The 19,704-nt window shown below is 57.4% G+C and overlaps 1 protein-coding gene across 9 annotated transcripts in view; it reads right to left on the minus strand.

Annotated features, from left to right (window-relative positions):
• The window catches only part of DAB2IP (DAB2 interacting protein), a 188,712-nt gene that overhangs the window by 122,457 nt on the left and 46,551 nt on the right, over window positions 1-19,704 (minus strand). The window contains exon 1 of one of the 9 annotated variants that reach the window (XM_073905800.1): window positions 3,042-3,375. The exons of 4 other annotated variants lie outside the window; for them this stretch is intronic. In XM_073905800.1, coding sequence (XP_073761901.1) covers window positions 3,042-3,264 — 223 coding nt within the window. In that variant the 5' untranslated portion in view covers window positions 3,265-3,375. Of the gene's footprint in view, window positions 1-1,828; window positions 2,093-3,041; window positions 3,376-19,704 lie in introns of those variants that run through there. 4 more of the 9 variants (XM_073905796.1, XM_073905795.1, XM_025888680.2 and 1 more) reach the window with 4 other exon arrangements.

The following is a 19,704-nucleotide window of genomic DNA, read 5'->3' on the forward strand; positions in this document are numbered from 1 at the left end:
TTCATTGACGGTCTCCTCCCCACTCCCTGCAGGCTTTGAGCTCCTTCAAGGCTGTGACACAAAGCAGGGGTTCCTGCACAGAAGGTGCCTGGAAGCTGGGGCTCAGGTGACCGCTGGACACACTGTCTCCTGCCCAGTCAGCTGAGCAGGAGGGGGACTTCCGTTTCTCTCTGAGCCTCTGCAGTCAGGAACAGAAGGGCACGGAGGTGCAGAGGAGGTCATGCAGAGCATCTGCAAGGAGAGGGGAGGGGTGGAGGCCTCAGGGTGCCCTGAGCATTACTGGGCATTTGTACAACTCCCATTTCTCAAAGCATGAACCCATTTCCTCACTGAGTCCTACAAGTCCTGCTAGCTAGCCCCCTTTACAGCTCAAGAAACTGAGGCTCAGAAAAGAGAAGTGGCTTGCCTGAAGTCTCAGTGCTCAAACCCAGATCTCTAGTCTCTCAGGCTAAGCATGGAATTGGGGGGGGGTTAGGTAGCCAGAGGCTACTTCAAGGAAGACAAGGGGAGGTGGACCCCAGGCCTCGAGAGACGCTTGAGGACTGAACTTGCAGCACACACCTGTACACACTTCCAGTCTCAGCTTGAACCCATCCAGGCATGGGGAACTCACTACTTCAGGAACTCATTACTTCCTGAGGAAGCCTTGTACATTGTTTTTCAGCCCTGACTGTGGGAAAAATCTTCCTCATTCTGGAGAAAAGCAAATGAACGCGTACTGTCTGATTTACCCTCAAGGTGACGATAAAACTGAGGTTCAGCAGCAACACCACAGGGCCCGAGCCACACAACCAGCACCCGGGAGGGTGGGGATTTGACCTCAGGTCGGCCGGATCCCGAGCACGGATCTGCTCAAACCGCTGACCAGCCTTCCCGTTTCCCAAGAGAACCAACTCGGCCCCGGTCCCGCTAGGCACTACCAACCACCCTCCTCCCTCTCACCCACCACCCACCACCCACTGGCACGTCAGCGGTCCTGAGGCCCTTGACAGGGACCCTGGCCTCCCCAGGACCCCTTCTGGCTTTCCCCTTCCAGGAGCCCCCTCCCTAAACTCCATCCCACCCAACCTCTGAAAGAAGGCCTGGCCCCCACCGGGCCCAAAAGGCAGCCTCCTGGATCCCATGCGCTTCCAACTGAGGATCCTGTTACTGGAAAAAAGAAAATGCTGTTCCCATTGCCCCTCCTCCCTGTCCTGCGTCTCCGCGATGGAAAGAGAGAAATTTTTCAAAGGAGGTGGGCCCATCATCCACTTGGAGGGGTCCCAGGCAGATCTTGGCTTTGGAGCCAAGGACTCCTGGGGTAGGACCCTCTGAAGTCCAGCCACCTGTCCCTCCACGCAAGAGGTAGGGAAGCCTGTGAAGTCCCTGGGGAGAGAAGGTATGTGGGGGCGCTGAGATGGGCCCCCCACCCTAAGCTGGGAGGCCAGGGCCCTGAAGGCAAAATGAGGAAAAGCCAAGATCCACTCAGGATTACTTCATTGCCAGGCTGCTGAGTAAACTGAGGCACAGGGGAATAGGAGGTGGCATCTGAGAAGCGAAGAAAGAGAACCCCGAATTGCAATCTCCACTTTCCCAGCGCAAGGCACAAGGGGAGACAGAGCTTCGGATTCCCCAGGACGCTGGCGGATGAGAGAGAAGCTGCGGGGATGGGGATCAAGCCAACACAGTAACGGGCAGCCAGAAAGGGCGATGGGGGCGGCAGGGGCGGGGGGGGGGGGAGACCCGGCTAAACAGACTGGAAGATCCAGGGTCCCTGGCATTTCCTGACATCAGGTGGCCAGGTGGCAGTAGGGGGAGCCCAGGGGTCAGGGGTCGGGGTGGCGCCTACCCCTGGTGGGCCGGGTCCGGCTGCGGGAGCGGCTCCTCTGTCGCTGCAGCCGGGGCCGCCGCAGCAGCCGGTAGTAGTAGGAGGGCCTCCCGGTGCTCTTCCTGGCGCTGCCGCCCGCGGACATGCTGCCGCCCGCCGGGCACCGGGCTGGGCCTGGGCGCGCTCACACGGGCCCCATCGCCCGCTCTGGCGCGCCCGGCGGGCGTCCCTGCCTTCTCCCGCGCGCTGGTGCGGGCGCCGCCGAGGCCACGGCTGCCCCACAAAGTCGCTCAAACTCCTCCTCCCGCCCCCGCCCTCCCCGAGCAGCCGGCCCCGCCGCGGGGGCCTGGGACCGGGAGGCCGGGCTGGCACCGGCCCGGAAAGTCAGTGCAGGAGAAATCCCGGCCTGGAGTCGGCGGGGCGAGGCGGCCCGGAGTGCCCCGGGACCCCAGGCAGGTCCCCAGGAGGGTCACCGTCCGCACCCTTCGCGCCCCAGAGCCGTGGCCCGACCTCGGGACGCACGGGACGCTCCAGCCTGCCCGCGGGTGTAGACGGTGCACACCCGCGTGCGCGCGAACGCGGGCACCAGACAGGGTGCACGCCAGGCGGCCAGGCGGCCAGGCGGGCACCGCGCTGCGAAACCGGTCACCTTTTTAGGGTCCGAATGAGATTGACCCCGCAGGGCGCGTTTCTGCCCCAAGCTCACTGGACTGAGTATGGATCCGCAAACACACGCCAGGTGAGCTCCCGGCCTAGCCCCCTAACGGGGTTGAAAAGACGTCCCTTTCACGCAGAAAACTTGCCTGTTCTCTACGTTTTTAAAAATTGTTCCGTTTGATACACATATTATTTGTATATAATTACGATTGCAGTGTATATCTCAAGCGCACAAACAGGAGAGAGAGGTAAGGAGCACCTGTGTATCTCGAAGGCTTTGCCAAATCTGAACATTTTGCCGCGCATAATCTAGACCACTCCCCAAATAGAACATCACAGATGCGGTGGGGTCTTCCTCCCCCTGGGTGTTCACAGCAGCTCTGGCAAGCCTGAAGAAGAATCCCAACCCTCGAGGAGATGAAGGCGCGAGGTGTCAACTCTCTCTATTGCCTCCTGCTGAAAGACTTCTCTGAGTCACTCCCCAGCTCAAGAACTCTTCATGGCTCCCCAAATCCAGACAACCTTCCCTGGTATTTGGGGTTCCAACCATCTGGTCCCAACCATTCTCCAGCCTCACCTACTATTTCCTTCCTTCCTACTCTTCCTTGTGCTTCTCCCAGAAGGTTCTGCCCTGCCAAAGGCCATCCTTCTAGGGCCCAAATTCTATAGCCTTCCCCGACCGTCCTGGCCCTTGGTTGTCTCTCTCTCTGTCTCTCTCTGTCTCTCTCTCTCCTCCTACTTGCCCCTGGAGCAGCATTTATCTTGTAAATTATGCAGACAACCACCTGCCTGAGCTTCATTCTCTCAAGTATAGAAGGGTAAACTGAGGCCCTGACAGGGAGGGCTGACAGGCCTTAGTCACACAGAAAATGGCAGAGGCAAGTGGTCTTAGCCTGGGGCTCCCAACACGAAGTTTTAGGGGTGTGCTTGAGGGAGAGTCATCTGTGGGTGCTGGAGATAGTCTGGAAGTTCTCCGGAACAGAAAGGTGGGGCCCTGGAGGGGGTGGGGCAGTCTCGGCAGAAATCCAGGCCGCGTTTTGCACGTCACAAAGAGCGCCCCCTCCCTGGCTCCCTCAGCCAGGGGGGAGGGCCCCCAGGTCTGGAGGAGCCTAGATCACAGCTGGAAGCCAGGCATCTTCCCAGGACCAGGGGGGAGGGGCAGAAGGGGTATGCTCCTCCAAAGCCAATTGAGGTTGTCCAAAGACCCCCACTGGTCCCTCTCTCCAGAGTGCCGGCCAGTCCCTGGTGCAGATGGTAAACCACGGTGCCTGCAAGGACACCTTTAACCTCCTTTGGGTTAAGCATTGCTCTAGCTCATTCTCAATAGCAAACACTGCGCAGGCGCCTCCCTTGCCAGAGCAGAGGCCCCAGAGAAAAGCTGTATGCATCCTCCTCTGGCCTCCCCACTCAGGTGGGGCTCCTGCAGCCACCTACCCACACCTTGGCACTTCCAGAAAGAACAACCTCTGCAGCCAGGCCCACCAGTTTCGGTGGGTGGAAGGCTCCCAGAAAGTCCAGCTCAGGGTGGGGGCATCAGTCCTGTACCCAGAGCCTGGAGTTCATCAGGCCCAGTTTCCTTCCCAAAGCAGAAATGCCCTGATCAACCAGAGTCTGGCCTCCCCTTGAGGGAATGAGAGGTTCCCTGCCAACAGACTATCAGTGGCTGAGACAAGTGGTCTTGACGGGGCATCCCCAACTAGCAGATTTAGTTGTCTGTGTGTAGAGGGAGGGGGGAAGTAGCCAGGAGCTCCGGATCTCATCGGTGAGCACAGTTGGGCTCTAAAGGTCAGGCAGAGTCTCTCTGCTTATGCTTGGGCTTCTCAAGTTCTCTGTGCCTCAGTTTCCCCGCCTACAAGGAGAAGCTATGGGCCCCCAACTTATCTACCTTGTGGAGGGAAGAGGGTCTGCTATTGAAGAGGAAGAAGCTTCTGCATTCCTGGCCTTTGGATGGGGTGGACATTGCCAACCACGCAAGCTGAACATCTCCACAGGCCTCGGGAGGGTCGGGAGTAGGAACCAGTTGAGTACTGTGTGGGCAGGGGGCAGGGCAGGAACTAGGAGACAAGGGGCCTGGGCTCCCTGCCCCTCCTCCTGCCCCAGGACCCCCAGGGCGGCAGGCAGGCAGACAAAGGCTGATCCCTGCACACCCCAGCAGAGCATCTGGAATCAATCCCGCTGTAGAGCAAGCCACCCACCCCCTTTCACTGCCCCTGCGGCCTCTTCCCTTTAAACAGGAGCAGTCCCCTTTCTGGAGGCCACCTAGACTAGAGGAGGAGCATTTGAAAACACCCTCCCCACCATCATTTCCTGCAATATTCCCCCTCCAAGGGGAAGCCCTCTGTGATTGCCCTGGCCAGCGTGGGCTTACCAGGCCCTGCTGATCTGTGAGCTGGGGCCCCACAGGGCTGGCCGTCTGTTGGTGGTCTGTTCTCCACTGCTCTCTGGACTCCAGAGGGGCTCCTGAATAGGCCCAGCTCCTACCTCTCAACCTGCTGCTTTAGGTCGGGGTCAAGCCTGCCGCCTCCACACCCCTGAGCCTCCAAATCACCCTAGTACATTAAACTCGGATATTTCTGTTCCCCCAAGACACTTGAGTCCGTGGTTCCAGATGGGGCCTGGGAATCTACAAGTTTAGTAAGTGCAGACACGGGGACAGGGGCCAGCTAAATCAGATCTGAACCCCCACCTGCCCTTAAAGCCTCCAAAAGTGAGCTCACAGAGTACTGAAAAGGACCAAGCTTTGTCACAAAGCAGCCACCTCCCCTTGCACCCCTGCCCACTCCAGACCCTTATCTATCTGCTCCCCAAAGTCGCCCCGCTCATTCCCACCCTGCCTTTGCCCTGCTGATCAGATGGCTGCCACAAAGCTCTTCCTTCTGCATCTGGTGAACTCCTCCTTAGCCCTCAGGACCCAGCTCAGATGTCACCTCATTAAAGCAGTCTGAGCCCAATGAGAGACCCTCCCCACCCCCACCACACCCCACTAGTTGGGTTGTATAATAAGGACACAGGAGAAGACCAAGGAGAGATGGACCCAAAGAATCTGCATCTGGGTGTCAGGAGAGGAATAACACCCTGCTGGGAAGAAGGGGTGGGTGGCCTAGAGCTGGGCTGTAAGTCCAGGTAAACCACTGGCTGGGGTGGGCATGGGGGGGGTTGTTAGGTCAGGAGGGGCACCAGCTGCAGAGTGAGGGGGCCAGCCGAACGCATTCTCCCATCCTCCTGGGGTATTAGGTTTAAGGTCAGTGAGAGAGGAACAAAAATGCATATTGTCAGAATTACCCCTGAAAAGCCTTCAATTGCCCACAAAGGACACTGTTCCCTGCAGTGTTGGGACAGAGGTGAGCACGAGGCAGAAGGGCATGGCCTTTACTGAGGGGCCGTTTGGCCCAGGAGGAAAGAGCAAGAAGAACCTGTCACCTAACATCAGATTCCATCCAGGGAGGAGAGGGACTTACACCGGGAGGGGATCCCAGAAGTCCAAGACTTTCCACAGAGGAGGGCTAGAAGTTTGGCCTGGAGAGGTCTGTCTGAAGATGAAGCTTGGATTTAATACTGCTAAACCATATTCCGCGTTTACTGTGTGCCAGACCCTATCTGGGGCATTCAACACACAGGATCCCATTAAATCTCACAACAATTGGGCGCCTGGGTGGCTCAGTTGGTTAAGCGACTGCCTTCGGCTCAGGTCATGATCCTGGAGTCCCGGGATCGAGTCCCACATCGGGCTCCCTGCTCAGCAGGGAGTCTGCCTCTCCTCTGACCTTCTTCCCTCTCATGCTCTCTCTCTACCATTCTCTCTCTCTCTCAATAAATAAATAAAAATCTTTAAAAAAAAATCTCACAACAATCTTAAGAGGCGGGTGGTTACCGCCTTCAGCTTACAGAAAATATTGGTGGCCCAGAGATGGTAAGTTCCCTAAGGTTACACGGCTGGCACTAGGAGTCAGGATTTGAACCCAGGCAAGCTGGAAAAAACAAAGTTCTCAAGACTGAGGAGGACTTCAATGCAGAGAGGGAGGAGGGGCAACAGCCTGGAACTTTCCATAAAAGCCAGCTTTGACAAGGAACAGGAGGAGGTGAAGAGGGTTAGGAGCCCTGACAGGGGAAACATTGGAGCCCACGCCAGGCCCCACACAATGGGTGTCTGGAGGGCTCAGACCTGTCATGTTTCCTGTCGGGACAGGGGTAGGCAGCAGTGACCAGGGGAAGTCCCTAGCCAGGCAGCCCGGCACACATCCGCCTCCCGGGCCAGCCTCGACCTTTGTGTGGCTGAAGCCCTGGGCAGGGGTGTGGATGGGGGTGCCGCGGTGGGGGGCGCTAATGGTCAGGGTCATGGGCCTCAGCCTGGAGAGGTGGCCTGTCTGGCAAGCAATGACAGCTTCCAGCGTTTACTATGCGTCCAAGGAGCAAGGCTGCACCAGGAGCAGGACCTTCATCAGGATGTGGGGGAGCAGGGGCTCTCCCCACACAGTGGAAGGTGCAAACAGGCCCTGTGAAGTCACACTCGAGGCCCAGCCAGCTGTCCAACACCTCCACTGCTCCCCAGACTTCCTCCTGAAAGCTACCAACAACTTTATTGACATCCTTCCCAGAAAATGGCCCAATCAGGGCCATGCCGACCCCAGACTTGGATGACTCTGCCCTTTTCAACACGGGGAATGGGGAGCCTGGTCAAGGGTGGGTATTTGAACACACACAGACACACACACACACACACACACACACACACAGCCCTTGGGGAGTGTATTTTCTAAATAAAGTCACCCAAAGCAGGACTGAGGGCGAGCCTTGGGAGAAGCCAGGGCCCTAACAGGGGCACAAGGCCAGTCAGCAGGGTCATTGTGTTTCTTTGGGTGCTATGTGACTTAGAGGAAGCCTCTTGACATCTCTGAGCCTCAGATTCCCATGTGCTAAATAGAGATGAGACATCTCCATCTCCGCCCGGCCCACCTCCATAGGATTCCATCAGGATCTAGAAATTTCCCCCAGTCTTAAACCAGCACCTATATGTTCCCTCCTGTCCTCCAGAAGCCCAGAGAAGATGTAGTTCCTTCGTACATGTCAACAACCTGTCCTAAAATCCTGGCATGTCAGAGCTAGCAGGAACCTGCAGAGGGGTGATGGAGCTGGAGAAGCCGAGGCCTCACAGAACAGCCACCTGCCCCAGGGACGCTGCCCGGATCTGGCATCAATTCCCCAGCCATCAGGGGTCTGATTGCCCCTCACACCCCAGCAAAGAGCAGTCAGGGTGCGGCAGCGTCACTCGCTGCAGATGGAAAAGGGAGGCTGAGACACGCTGTGACTCGCCCAGTGTCACACGTGAGTGTTGGGGGCAAGGCCACCTTGGGACTTAAACAGAACTGCCAAGACCCCCTCTCCCCCTTGACTCCTTGGACCACCCCCCCTTTCCCCAGAATGCCTGCTGCCTCCTGCCACAGGTGCCCTGGGCTCCAGCTCCAGACCGGCTGCCCCGGAAGCTCAGGGCTCCAGTCCCAGGGCTAGGGGAGGCTGGGATTCACTCTCCAGGCCCCAGCCCCAGCCCTCCTTCCTCACCCCCACCCAAGCAGCCAGCATTTCAACCCAGATGGCCAGGCCTGAAGCAGCTCTCTCCCTGGACTTCCTCCCCCTGCCCTGACCCAGAAATGCTGCCAAGCTCCAGGTGGGCCCCCAACCCCTCCTTCTCCAGGCCCAGGCCTGGGGCTGAGTCTCCAGGTCTCCGAGCTTTGTCTTCCCCTTCCAGTTGATGGACCCAGACAGTTCCACACCCACCGGGTGACCAGAGGGGGTGGCATATGGTCCCAGTGTGAGGTCAGAAAGCCCCCTCCCTTCCCAGGCAGGCCTGCCTGGTCATCTGTGAACCACTTCATGGCCAGCACTGGCCTGGGTTCCAGGCAGGAGGGGCCTCGCTCAATCCTTGCAGGATCCCACTGAGGAGGACAGATGAACTGGCCCAGGAGCCAGCTCCTAGGAAGCTCCCATCTAAGCAGGGTGCTGCAAGAGTATGGGATTTGGGGTGAGCCCAGATTAGTGCCTTCACCTGCCTGTGCCTTCAGTTCAATTACAGAATGGGTTTAATGATATTTATACTTTGTGAGGTTGTAGAAAGTCAAATAGCATAGCGAATCCAAACCCTGTATGTAAACTGACTAACATCTGCCCCTCTGGGCTATTTCTTTTCTCACTCATCCGGGCTCCTTGAGAGCAGGATAGCCAGAGCTGGTCAGCAGAGTTACCAGCCCAGAGTAGGCTCTCAGTAAGACTGACTACGAGAGATGGTAGCAGCATTTGCGAAAAGTGGCTGACCCCTTCTGATCTGGACTCAGCTCTAAGGAATTCAGAGGAGGGAGAAGTCCCAGAAGACTGCCTGGAAGAAGAGTCATTGGCACTGAGTCAGAAGGCTGAGTAGGAGTTGACTGGGTAGAGAGCAGAAGACTGTATTCTTGGAGGGGGAGACAGCACGAGCAAAGGCCCTGAGGTAGAAACCAGCAAGGCATATGCTGGGGCAGTGTGTAGAACTGTGAGGCTGGAGCAGAGGATGAGGTGGGTCTCGGGAGCAGGCTGTATGAGGTGTAGACCCAAGTGGCAGTGAGGCCCAGGCAGCCCTTAAATAGGGGAGAAATGAAGTGGTAAAGAAAGAACCCTGACCAGGGAGGCAGAGGATCGGGCTCTAGGCCTAGCTCTGTGGCTTTGGGGCCATCTGACCTTGACAAGTCATAGATCTCTCTGATCCCCACTCTGCAACTCTAAGGGAAGGCCTGGCTTTAGAAGGCAGGACTGCAGGTGGGGGAGCGAGGCTAGATGCCCACAAACTACACTGAAGCATTCAGACACGGATTCTAGGGCGCCACTCTCAACATCACTGAATCCAAATTTTGGTGGGTAGGGCCAAAGAATCCAGATTCTTAAAGTTTTCTAGCAGCTTTCTTGGGGAGCCACTGGCTAAGAGAGTCGTAGACTCGGCTGGATAGCTTTCCAGTTCCTGAGCATGCCAAACATGGTCCCACCTCAGGGCCTTTGCGTGTGCTCTTCCTTCTGCCTCACCCACTAACCCCAGATCTTCAGATGGCCAGCTCCTTCTTGTCATTCAGGCCTCGGCTCAAATTCACACTCTCAGAGGCCTGCCCTGGCCACCTTATCTCAAGTGCCTCTGCCCCAATCCCCACATGCTGTCCCATTGCCCTATTTTCTTCAACCTTCTGCTTCCTAAAACTATCTTATCTGTGTATTCGGTTGTTCACTAGTTGTCTGCCCCTAAACCATAATGAGGGCAGGGGCCTTGTTAGTTCCTGTCACAGCCATATCCCCCATGCACAGAACAGCACGCAGTCACCACTCAGGGAATGAGGTGAATAGAGGGAGCTGGGCTCAAAGCCCCCCTTCTTTTCTCAAGAAGGGCAGCTGTGGGACCAGGGGCAAGTCACTCCCCCTCTCGGGGCCTGGCTCTCCTCAATGGGACACACAGACAAGCAGGCTGCAAAGTTTACTTTCAGGCAGCAACCCGGAGCTGATCAGGAGGCCAGGCTGTAAGTCCTGACTAACCTGGGGCTGGCACAGAAGAAGGGAACGGATGAATAAGTGCCTTTGCTCTGCGGTGTGCCTCTGAGCAAGTCCCCTCTCATCCGCAGACCCTCACCCTGTCCCCCTCCTGTAAAATGGGGTTGGCCTGGGGGGGTGTGGCCCTTCGGCACTTACACATAGAACTTCTGTGCCCAGTCTGGAACATAAATGGGAACCACAGCAGGTATTAGAGGAGGGGCAGGCTAGGCCAGAACCATGGTTCTCACACTTACTGGCCTTTGCTGGGGATCCCACCCTGCCCAAAGCTGGTGTCCCAGGACCACATAGGTGAGAATTAAGTGTGGCTTCTGTAACCTGTCACCCCCGACTCTTAAGAGCAAGAACAATGCCAGCCCTGCCCCCATCCCGGGAACAGCATTTTGTCTGGAAATTCCACCAAGGGGAGGAGGAAGGGCTGGGGCCCTAGAATTTCTGTGCCTGCTCAAACAGGAAGTAGCTAAAAGTTTGGGGCCAAGGAAAACAAGTTCAGGGTCATCCTGGAAATCAGCAGTCCCCCTGGCTGGGACTCACCCCTCTCACAGGTGGGGCTCTCCTCCTGATTAATGATTAACATAGACAGAAGGTGGGGCGCCTGGGTGGCTCAGATGGTTAAGTGTCTGCCTTCACCTCAGGTCATGACCCCAGCTTCCTGGGATCGAGTCCCACATTGGGCTCCCTGCTCAGCAAGGAGCCTGCTTCTCCCTCTGCCTCTCTCTCTCTGTCTCTTATGAATAAATAAATAAAATCTTTAAAAATAAATAAATAAACCTCATCATTCTAGGGATTCCTTAAAAAAAAAAAAAAAAACATAGAAGGTGTGTGAAAGGGGGATGGTCCAGGACCACAGGCAAAGGCCTAAAATGAAGCAAAATTCACTCAGTCTCATCTGGCATACTTTTGATGATGGGGAGCTCACTACCAAATTGTCCCCGCCCCCACCCTCACCCCCCACCCCCACCCTGTCCTCAGAAAGTCTACAAGTGACAGTGCCTTCCCATAACTAGGAATTGCAGAAGGCCTTCAGGGATCTAGTGTCAGTCCACCCTTCACCCAGGGCTCAGAAGGCTTGGGACTTGCACAGGGTCCTCCCTCAGTTCCCAGGAGCGGAGGAAGCTATTACACGCACAGTAAGGAGGAGCCCGTAGGAGGGCTGGGGCTAGAGTTGGAGCTTCAGCCCCACCCCCACATCCCTCCTGGCTAAAATGCCTAGGTTAGGGTGTGGGGGGCTGACCTCTGGCTGACCTTTATTAGAAAGCCCAGAGAGTGCTGGGAAGAGGGGGACTGAGCCGGGGCGTGTTGGCGACCTGGGTTACAAAGGCTCCGATGCAGCCTGTGTGACCCACAGCCCCTCTCCTCTTCCCTGTAGCCTCTGCCTCAGGAAGCTCCAAGAGGGCTTCAGAACTTTCTAGACCTGCTTTCTCTGCCCTTGTGTTTCTTATGTCCTCCTGTTGCCCCTCTCTCCCAGCCAGCCCCCTCACACGGGCTCCCATGCACACACAGACCTGTCTTCCCACTGAGGCCCACATCTCCCCCCTCCCCAAAGGGCTCCTTCCAGGCCCTGCCAGCCCCAGGGCCCACAGAGCAGCTTGGAGCCCTCTGGTGTAGCCCGTGGTGCTGCCCCCTACTGGGCTGTAGAGCCCTAGGACAAAGTCCTTGGCCCTGGTGCCACCACAGGGAGGGCTGTGCCCCTTGAGATCCCCAGGGTGGCATGGCACAGGGTTCCAATCTGTTGAGTGACGTGGACCGGCCCTCCCCACTCCTCTGGGCCCCTATGCCCACTGGAGCAAACGGGATGGCGCAGAACCTGGGTTCTCAGGTTGGAGATGCTTCAGTGCCGCAGAGAACAGGTTAAAATGCAGATGCCCAGGCCCGCCGGGGAGAGTCTGGTTTAGCCAGCCTGGGAAGAGCCCAGGAGTCTGCATTCTTAAACAGCCGGGAGTGAGCTCACCCTGGCCACACTGGCCCCCTTCTCTCTCTTTCAGATCCCCAGCTCCGTATGGGTTCTGGGGCTCCAGCCCCCAACAACCGTGTCATAAGCCTTTTCCCAACCGCCACCTGTCTCCTGTCCCTTTCTCAGCACTCTGCGTGTGGTAGGCAGGCAGGGATCCCAAGCCTTACAGTACAGATGGGGAAACTGGGGCTCCAAATGGAGAACAACAAAGTTTGCCCATGGTCCTCGTCCCTCAGAGAAGCCCCTGGCTTCCACCGTCCTCCCCAGCTCCCCAAAGACGATCTAGATTCTGGGGCCCAGCAGGTCCCTTCAGGTCGGGCAGCAGCCCTGACCGGCGCCCTTTGTCCTGCTCGGTGTGCCCTGCGACCTCACCAGGCCCTGGGCTGATTAAAATATCCCCTTACAGCTCCAGTAGGCCCTGGTGTCCCCTTACAGGGCTGGGAGGGACACGGTCCCATTCCCAGCTTGGTGCCGCACCCTGGCCACCCTCAGGAGCTGGACACTTGCCGGCACCACAGGGATTAGAGAGAGCCTTCCCCTGAAGTGTTTGCAGAGACCAGCCAGGAGAAACCAAGGCCCAGAGAGGGGACCTTGCCCAAGGTCACACAGGACCCAGTTACTCACCCCAACACAGAGCTTCCTCTCTGCCAGGCAGCATTAAGTCAGTGAGTCCACATAACACCCTTAAGAGGTGGACACTATTATTCGCCCATTACACAGGCACAGAAAGGTGATTGTGGCAGACCTGGAATGCGACCTCACGTAGCCTGGCTCCTAATGGTGACCCCTTGCTGCCACAAATGGTCTCCCCTCTCCTGTCCTTGGGTCATTTTGTTTGTAAAAAGGCACGCTACAGCAATGAGGCAGGGCCCTTGGCTTCTACTCCCAGCCCGGAGGGTGGTCACTGGGTGCCGGCCTCAGCCGCACTGGTCCCCAGTCCTCCAGCCCCCAGTTCTCTCTTTGTGTCTTTGCTCCCACTGTTCCCACTCGGAGGACACAGGCTTCCTAGGCTCTGAGCTCCTCTGTGAAGCAGGCTACCGCTAGCTCCAAAGACTAACTTGAGTCTGTCCACCTCTCCCCACTACCGTTACTCAAATCCAGGTCGCCACCATCTCTAGCTTTGGGAACACCCACAGCCCCTCCTCAAGCTGATTTTCCACAAAGCAGCCCTCTGTCCCAGCCACCCCGGCCTTGCTAGCCTGTGGACACCCGTTCCAGCTCATCCCTCCACCCCGGCTCTCCTGAGCGGCCTGGCCCACTCCCACTCCCTCTTCGTTTCCCGAGAAACCACTCCCTTGCCACCCCAACCTCACTGCTTCTCCCCCAAGGCCTGCCCACCCCCTTTTCTCCGGGCCCCCTGCCCGACCTTTCCTCCAGGGAGCCCTCCACATCGTGCAACGATATCTGTGTTTTGGTGATTCATGTCACATTTGCCTCTCCTGGCACTCCGTCCTCCCCAAGGAGCAGGGCCTGCCCACCTGACTCACATCATAACCCCGGAGCCCGGCCCGGGACCGTCACGTGGCGGCTGCCGATCAAGAGGGGAAGGGTGTCACGGTCCTGAATGCGGGAAAGCACCATACACATGAACGTGCACTGGAGTCCCCGGACGTCTGGGCCTCTGAGCTCCGTGAAGCCAAAGGGGGCCAAATGCCCTCCGCCCCCACCCCAAACAAGTCACAGCTCAGGACTTACTAATTTTCCTCCGCACAAGTTTCGTTGCTTTCGTTCTGTGATTTATAGCCCATCCGATAAATTTCCCCCATTATCTTTCACACAGAGCATGCTGCCTTTCTGCCAGTTCATGATACATTTGGCTCACTGGCCTCTCCCCGGAGAAATCTAAGGCTTGGCTCCAACTCGGGAGCAGGCCCACGAGGCCACGTGGGATTCAAGAGCTCATTTCAGACCCAAACCTCAAGCAGGTTGAGCCTCACACTCAGGACTAACTGGGCAGGTCCCCAACTCCCCCCTCGCCCTCCCTAATGGTGGGAATCCTGGCAGAGACAACGTAGGCTGCGTTGTCCAGTGCCCACGGGGGCCCTGGTGGCCAGTCTGAAGGCTGGGCTGCAGACTCTACTGCTTCTCCCACCCAGCCTCGAGGGTTTCCATAGACTCCACAGATGAGATCTTAATCTACCTCTCTAACTGCCCAAAGAAGGCAGGAACTCATCAGACCTGTCTCACAGTTGAAGAAACTTCTCTGGAATACAGAAGATTGCATGCCAGCCCTGCTTACCCCACTGCGTACTTGCCAGGTTCAGGTGCAGCCAACAGAGATTTCCGAGGGTAGCCTCTGTGCCAGGCATTGTGCCAAGTGCTTGACTAGAGTAGTCTCACTCACAGCCACCTTTAAAGGCCGAAGGTACTATAAGCCCATTTTACAGATGGGGAAATCAAGCCTCAGAGAGAAGCAACTTGGCCTAGGTTTGTACAGGAAGCAACTGGCAATGACCCAGAGGAAGTACTACTAACATGAGGGATGAGAAAGGTCTAGAGGCTACAGGGAGCACATAGCTCAAGGCAGAGTTCCCCCCCAAAAAAAAAAAAAAAAAAGTGACAGGGATACAGGGAGAGCTCAGCACATTAGGGGTTGGAATCCCATCCCTGGGAGTGCCCGGCTGTGTGACCAGGGGCAAATCCCTTCCTCTCTCTGGGCCTCAGCCTCCCACCCTGTAGAATATGAATACTGTCCTGCCCAGGACTATCACAGGGCTTGCATGAGGCAACATGCAGAAAGCTGCCTTGTAAACTGTCCGGTCCAGGGCCAAGTCATTTCTGCGTGTTCTGACAGTGAAGGAAGACATCATGCAAAGACCTGCAGGGAACCTCGGTGCTCCTCTGGGCTAAGTTTGACTGGTGCCTCTGAACTGTGTGGGGTTCTGGACAGAAAACCCAGGCTCCTCCTCGGATCACAAGCTGCTTACCTCAACCCGAGGCGTGGAGCCACCAGGCAGCCCTCCTGCCCCCCCGGGCACCCAGATCCCTGCACTGCCCAGCCGGTGTGGGGCACGGAGCAGAGGACGTCACAGGCTGGCCTGGTCTCCGCCCCCCCCCACTGATGCCCGCGGCCCTGGGGACCACTAAGTCTGCTGTCCTCCCCGGTCCAGCTCCTGAAAGTTTCTGCTTCTGCTTTACAGTTTCCGTGGCAACCACTTCTCTCCCTCCAATTGTCTTCCTCTCCTAAGTCACTTTGTCATCTGAAGAGGCAAGTTTCTCTCTTCTCTATGCGACCAGGAGAATAAAAGTGGGTTGGGGCAGGAGACTGGGCCAGGAGAATGGGGACGGAGAGGGGACCTCTGGGGTGCAGCCAGGGGCTGGTGCAGCCACGGTGTGTCCCCCCCAAAGACCTCTGTGCCTGGGACTGCCCACAGGGTCCTCGACAGCAGGCTTTCCCAAATGTGACTGTCCTGCTCCAAGGGCCTGCCGGGCCCTGCAGGAGCGGCTCGGGCTTGGAGGGTGGGGGGGTGTCAAGGCTTCACAAGCTGGCTGGACCCCAATCTGCCTGCCACTGTCCGTCTTCACCCACAAGTGCCCTGGGTTTGGACTGTGTCAACCCCCCTGCCGCACGCCTTCTGCTTGTGGGAACCCTTCCTTCCCCAAGGCCTGGCTGCAAAGTAGCCCCACAGGAAGTCCCCACCCCTTCAGAACTCCCCACTACCCCACTGTACCCATTCCTCTGCCACCCAAACATTCCCCCAGCCGACGGCCTTCTGCCCTGCAAGCAGAGCCGATGTCCCCCTCACTCCATGTCCCAGCAGGGCCACAGGAGGCCACGGGGAACCGGGGGCCACAGAGACCCGGGCTCCAGCCTGCGTTCAACCACCAGCTGGCGGCCAGCTCTCCACAAATTTGCTCTAGAACTCTATCTTCCCTGTGGTCAAATAAGAATGGCACTCACTTCCTCACGGGCTGTTGGAGACTGAAATGAGTTTGCAGGTCTGAAAGAGCTTGGAAAATTCTGAAGTGCTGTGGGGAGTCCGGGATTATTTTTAGGCACTGAATTAGTGCCATCCAATGAACAGCCCGAAGGCCTCCTTGACCCCATGGGTCTCACAGCTCTCTTTCTCCACCTGCTGACCTCCTGAGGCATTGACTGGGCCACCAGCTTCCCTGACACACACACACACACACACACACACACACACACAGCCCCTGACACACGTGGGGCCCCGCAGCTCAGCCGGAGTCTGATGTTGGCTGGGGGGCTGAGGATCCCTCGGAGGCCTGAGTCAGCAAGGAGCGGCCCAGGCCATGTGTCGGGGACAAGGGTGGAGGAATAGTTCCTCCTAGCCCCTGGGGACTGGGGGCTGGGGCCAGAGGCAGCCCCAGAAAGGGCTCCCCCACCCACGGGGCTGTCCACTGCCTTCTCCTATTCCACTGGGACCCACCCCCTCCCCTTATGGTCTGCTGGGCTACCCAGGAACACCTCCTAAATGTGCTCTCCCCGGAGAAAGGTCTCTCTCTCCCCCACATCAGGGCCTCCCTCCTTCCTCTGATGCTGACAGTGAACTCCCCCCCCACCACTGCCCGCCCAGCTTCACACCTACACGTCACCCCTTCCAAGATGCTCACAGAGGCTGCACCTGCCCAGGCTTGTGCTAGGATAGGGCTGGTTTCCATGTGCAAGGGGACGCCTGGGGCTGAGGCAGCTCATGTGTACCCTTGAGGCCCATTTCACTTCCCTCCAAAGACCTGCAGAATCAGAGGGCTTTAAGCAGGCTCAGAGAAAAACGAATAAAGACTTGTGAAATGTCAGAACCAAGTGAATGAAGACAGGGTCAGCCACGGCCTGCCGGGGACTCCCTCCTGTGCCTGCCCTTCTGTGCCCCACTACTCCTGGTCCAAGAGCCCAGGATTCCCACAGCTGGCACGGGGTGTTCAGGACCTGGCATGTGAAAACCCATGCAAATAGTAGCACTGTCCTGTGAGGGACACTGTCTGAGCCCAAGGGGGCTCAGACACAGTCCCTGTTCTCAGGAAGCCAACCGTCTGGTAGGACACATGAACTCCCGCAGGATCCCAACAACAAGGACCCAAGGCAGAGGAAGCATAAGGAAGGCAGGAACTGATTCTGACTGGCAGGGCAGGTGGAGATCAAGGAAGGCTTCACAGAGGAGGTGGCATCTGGGCCAGGACTTTGAGTAGGATTCCAATAAGCAGAGGACATTAGGGAAAGGAGGGGACCCACTGAGATTTCACAGCAGCCTAGGAACCACAGAGAGACTTAACCTGACTTCCCTTTTCCAAATGCCATGTGGTTAGACCATGGTGAGGGTTTGGGTCTAGAGGATGTTGGCCCCGTGTCTAATCAGCTGGGCCTTTTAGGCCAGGTGGGTGATAAATGCCACAGGATGGCCCAGAAGGAGGCACTTTGCAGCCTGGCTCCTGACTCCAGACCCTGGGGCAATGTCTGTTCTGGTCATTGCTGTCATGGGGCAGTGGCCCCAGAGTGCCAATGGGAGACAGAGCCTGCCAGGTCTTAAAAGCCCTAGAGAAAAGAGTCTCCTTGAGTTCCCTGAGCAGCCCATTCTGGGACTTCACACCACCCCACGGTCAGCCAGGATGTTCTTCCTCCTATATCTAACCTACATCTCTCTTGCTGAAATGTACACCCACCTTGCTTTGGAGACACAGGAATAACAAAGCACAGAAGCTAAAAGGCCTCACCGGGAGCTCTGTTTGCAGCTGAGGTGGGAGTGGGGCTGGGTCAGCGGACACAGACACCACCCCCGGCCCTGACAAGAGAGGACAAGGCCCCCTTTGTGTGCATGATTAATTTATAGGCCCGGGGAGAGCCAAGCGAGTGGGAATGTCCTCTCTCTAGGCCTTGGAGGCTTCCCTGACCCAATTTAGAAGCTGCGTTTATTGGGTTGTTCATGTCAAACCTTCCCGATGAGGTCTCTATTCCCAGCATGCTCATGAATTTTCCAGGGGTTTAATAGTGTGCAATCTGAGAACGATTTATTAAGAAGATTAAACCCCCCAAATATGCTTCCGCATGCTCTACAAAACATGGCAAATTTATTCTCCAGCGTCAGTGGGCTCCCACTGCCCTGAGCAGCACACGAACGCTGGAACCCCTCGCCCTTGGGGAGACAGGGAGGCCACGTGGGGTATGGGAGCGCCCAGTGAGGGTCTGGGGGGAGTGTGGGAAGGTGTAGGTTTGAAGACACTGCTCTGGTCCCCTGCCCACCTTGTCCCCCGCTTCCCTGCTAAGCGAGGGCTCCTGGATACTAGATGCAGGATGCTGGTCTAGACGCTTCCTGCTCTGGGACTTGGAACCAAAGTGCTAAGGTCATCTCTCTGGGCACCCCTCTCACTCTGCACATCTTCCATCACTGGGAACTCCTGGACAGGAAGACTTGGGTCAGATGTGGCCAGAGGTTTTAGAAAGAGACGCACCTTTTGCTTGACCCTTCCTGGGCGGGGAGGGAGGGACTGCACTTGAGAGGCCAGAGGAGGCCTTGATGAGAGAAAGCTGAGTGGAGGATGTGAGGTCAGGGAGGAGGCAGCCCTGCCCCAGCCCTTGGGACAAGGGGAAGACAGCAGCGCCCAGGGCCCATGCTGGGCAGATCTGGTCTCAGATGCGAGTGCAGAGGCCCAGGCCTCAATGCTGATCTGAGACCACCAACTGGCCTCTCTTCTCCCTGCTGGCTCTCCGGTCCAGTGGGTCCCCAGAACCATCTCTTTTAATCACTGGTGATAAAAACTCTCATGGCGGGGTGCCTGGGTGGCTCAGTCGGTGAAGCGTCTGCCTTTGGCTCAAGTCATGATCCCAGGGTCCTAGGATCGAGTCCCGCATCAGGTTCCCTGTTCAGCAGGGAGTTTGTTTCTCCCTCGGCCGGCTGCTCCCCCTGGTTGTGCTCTCCCTCTCTCTCTCTTTGGCAAATAAATAAATAAAATCTTAAAAAAAACAACCTGTCACGGCTGGGGCATGTCCACCACTTACTCTGTGCCAGGCACTGTGCTGAGCTTTAAACACATTGTCCCTTGGCACACCCACGCCACCCTGCCAGTGGGTGCGGTTATCATCATGTGCCTTGGACGAGGGAGTGAACCTTTGAGAACGTAATCCACATGCCTAGGCCAGGCAGCCAACAACTGACAGAACCAGGCTTCAAACGCTGCTGGTCAGACTCCAGTGTCTGAAGTCTCAAGGTCCTCCCATCCCACCTAACTCCACAGCTGGGACAACTCCCACTCCTACCTCCCTGAGGCCCCTCCATTTGGGCTCACTTTAGACCTCCGCGCCCCCCACCGGTGGACCGCCCAGTCTCCTCGATGGCCACCCAGCCTCCAGCCCCATCTTCTCCAGCCTTCCCTCCATCCAGCAGCCAGAGGGACTGTCCCGATCCCAAACCTGATGACGTCACTCGGCTGCTGAAACCCTCACCGTGGTCCGTCCCCTGGCCGACAGCGCAGGGTGCAAGCTCCCGCTCCCCTCCTCCCCTCTGCCCTCCTTCCCACCACCAACTCCACACTCGCCACCTGAGCCCCAGGCTTCCTGTCTCCACGCCTTTGCTCATGCTGTTCCCTTGGCCTGACATGCTTTCCCCATGCCTCTTACTTCAAGACTCCCAAGGCCCAAATCCAAAGCCATTTTCTGCAAGAAGCTGTCCCAGGATCAGGACCCTACAGTAGAAATGGCTGCTCCCTCCTTGGAGGGAAGTCTTTCTCCCCTTGCCCCAACTCCCAAAAAGCCCAGGAGCTCCTGGGGGGCAGGGTC

This window comes from Callorhinus ursinus, unplaced genomic scaffold (genome assembly GCF_003265705.2).
Source record: "Callorhinus ursinus isolate GAN/ISIS: 27379988/994484 unplaced genomic scaffold, GSC_fseal_2.0 scaffold24, whole genome shotgun sequence".
NCBI classification, from domain to species: Eukaryota; Metazoa; Chordata; class Mammalia; order Carnivora; family Otariidae; genus Callorhinus; species Callorhinus ursinus.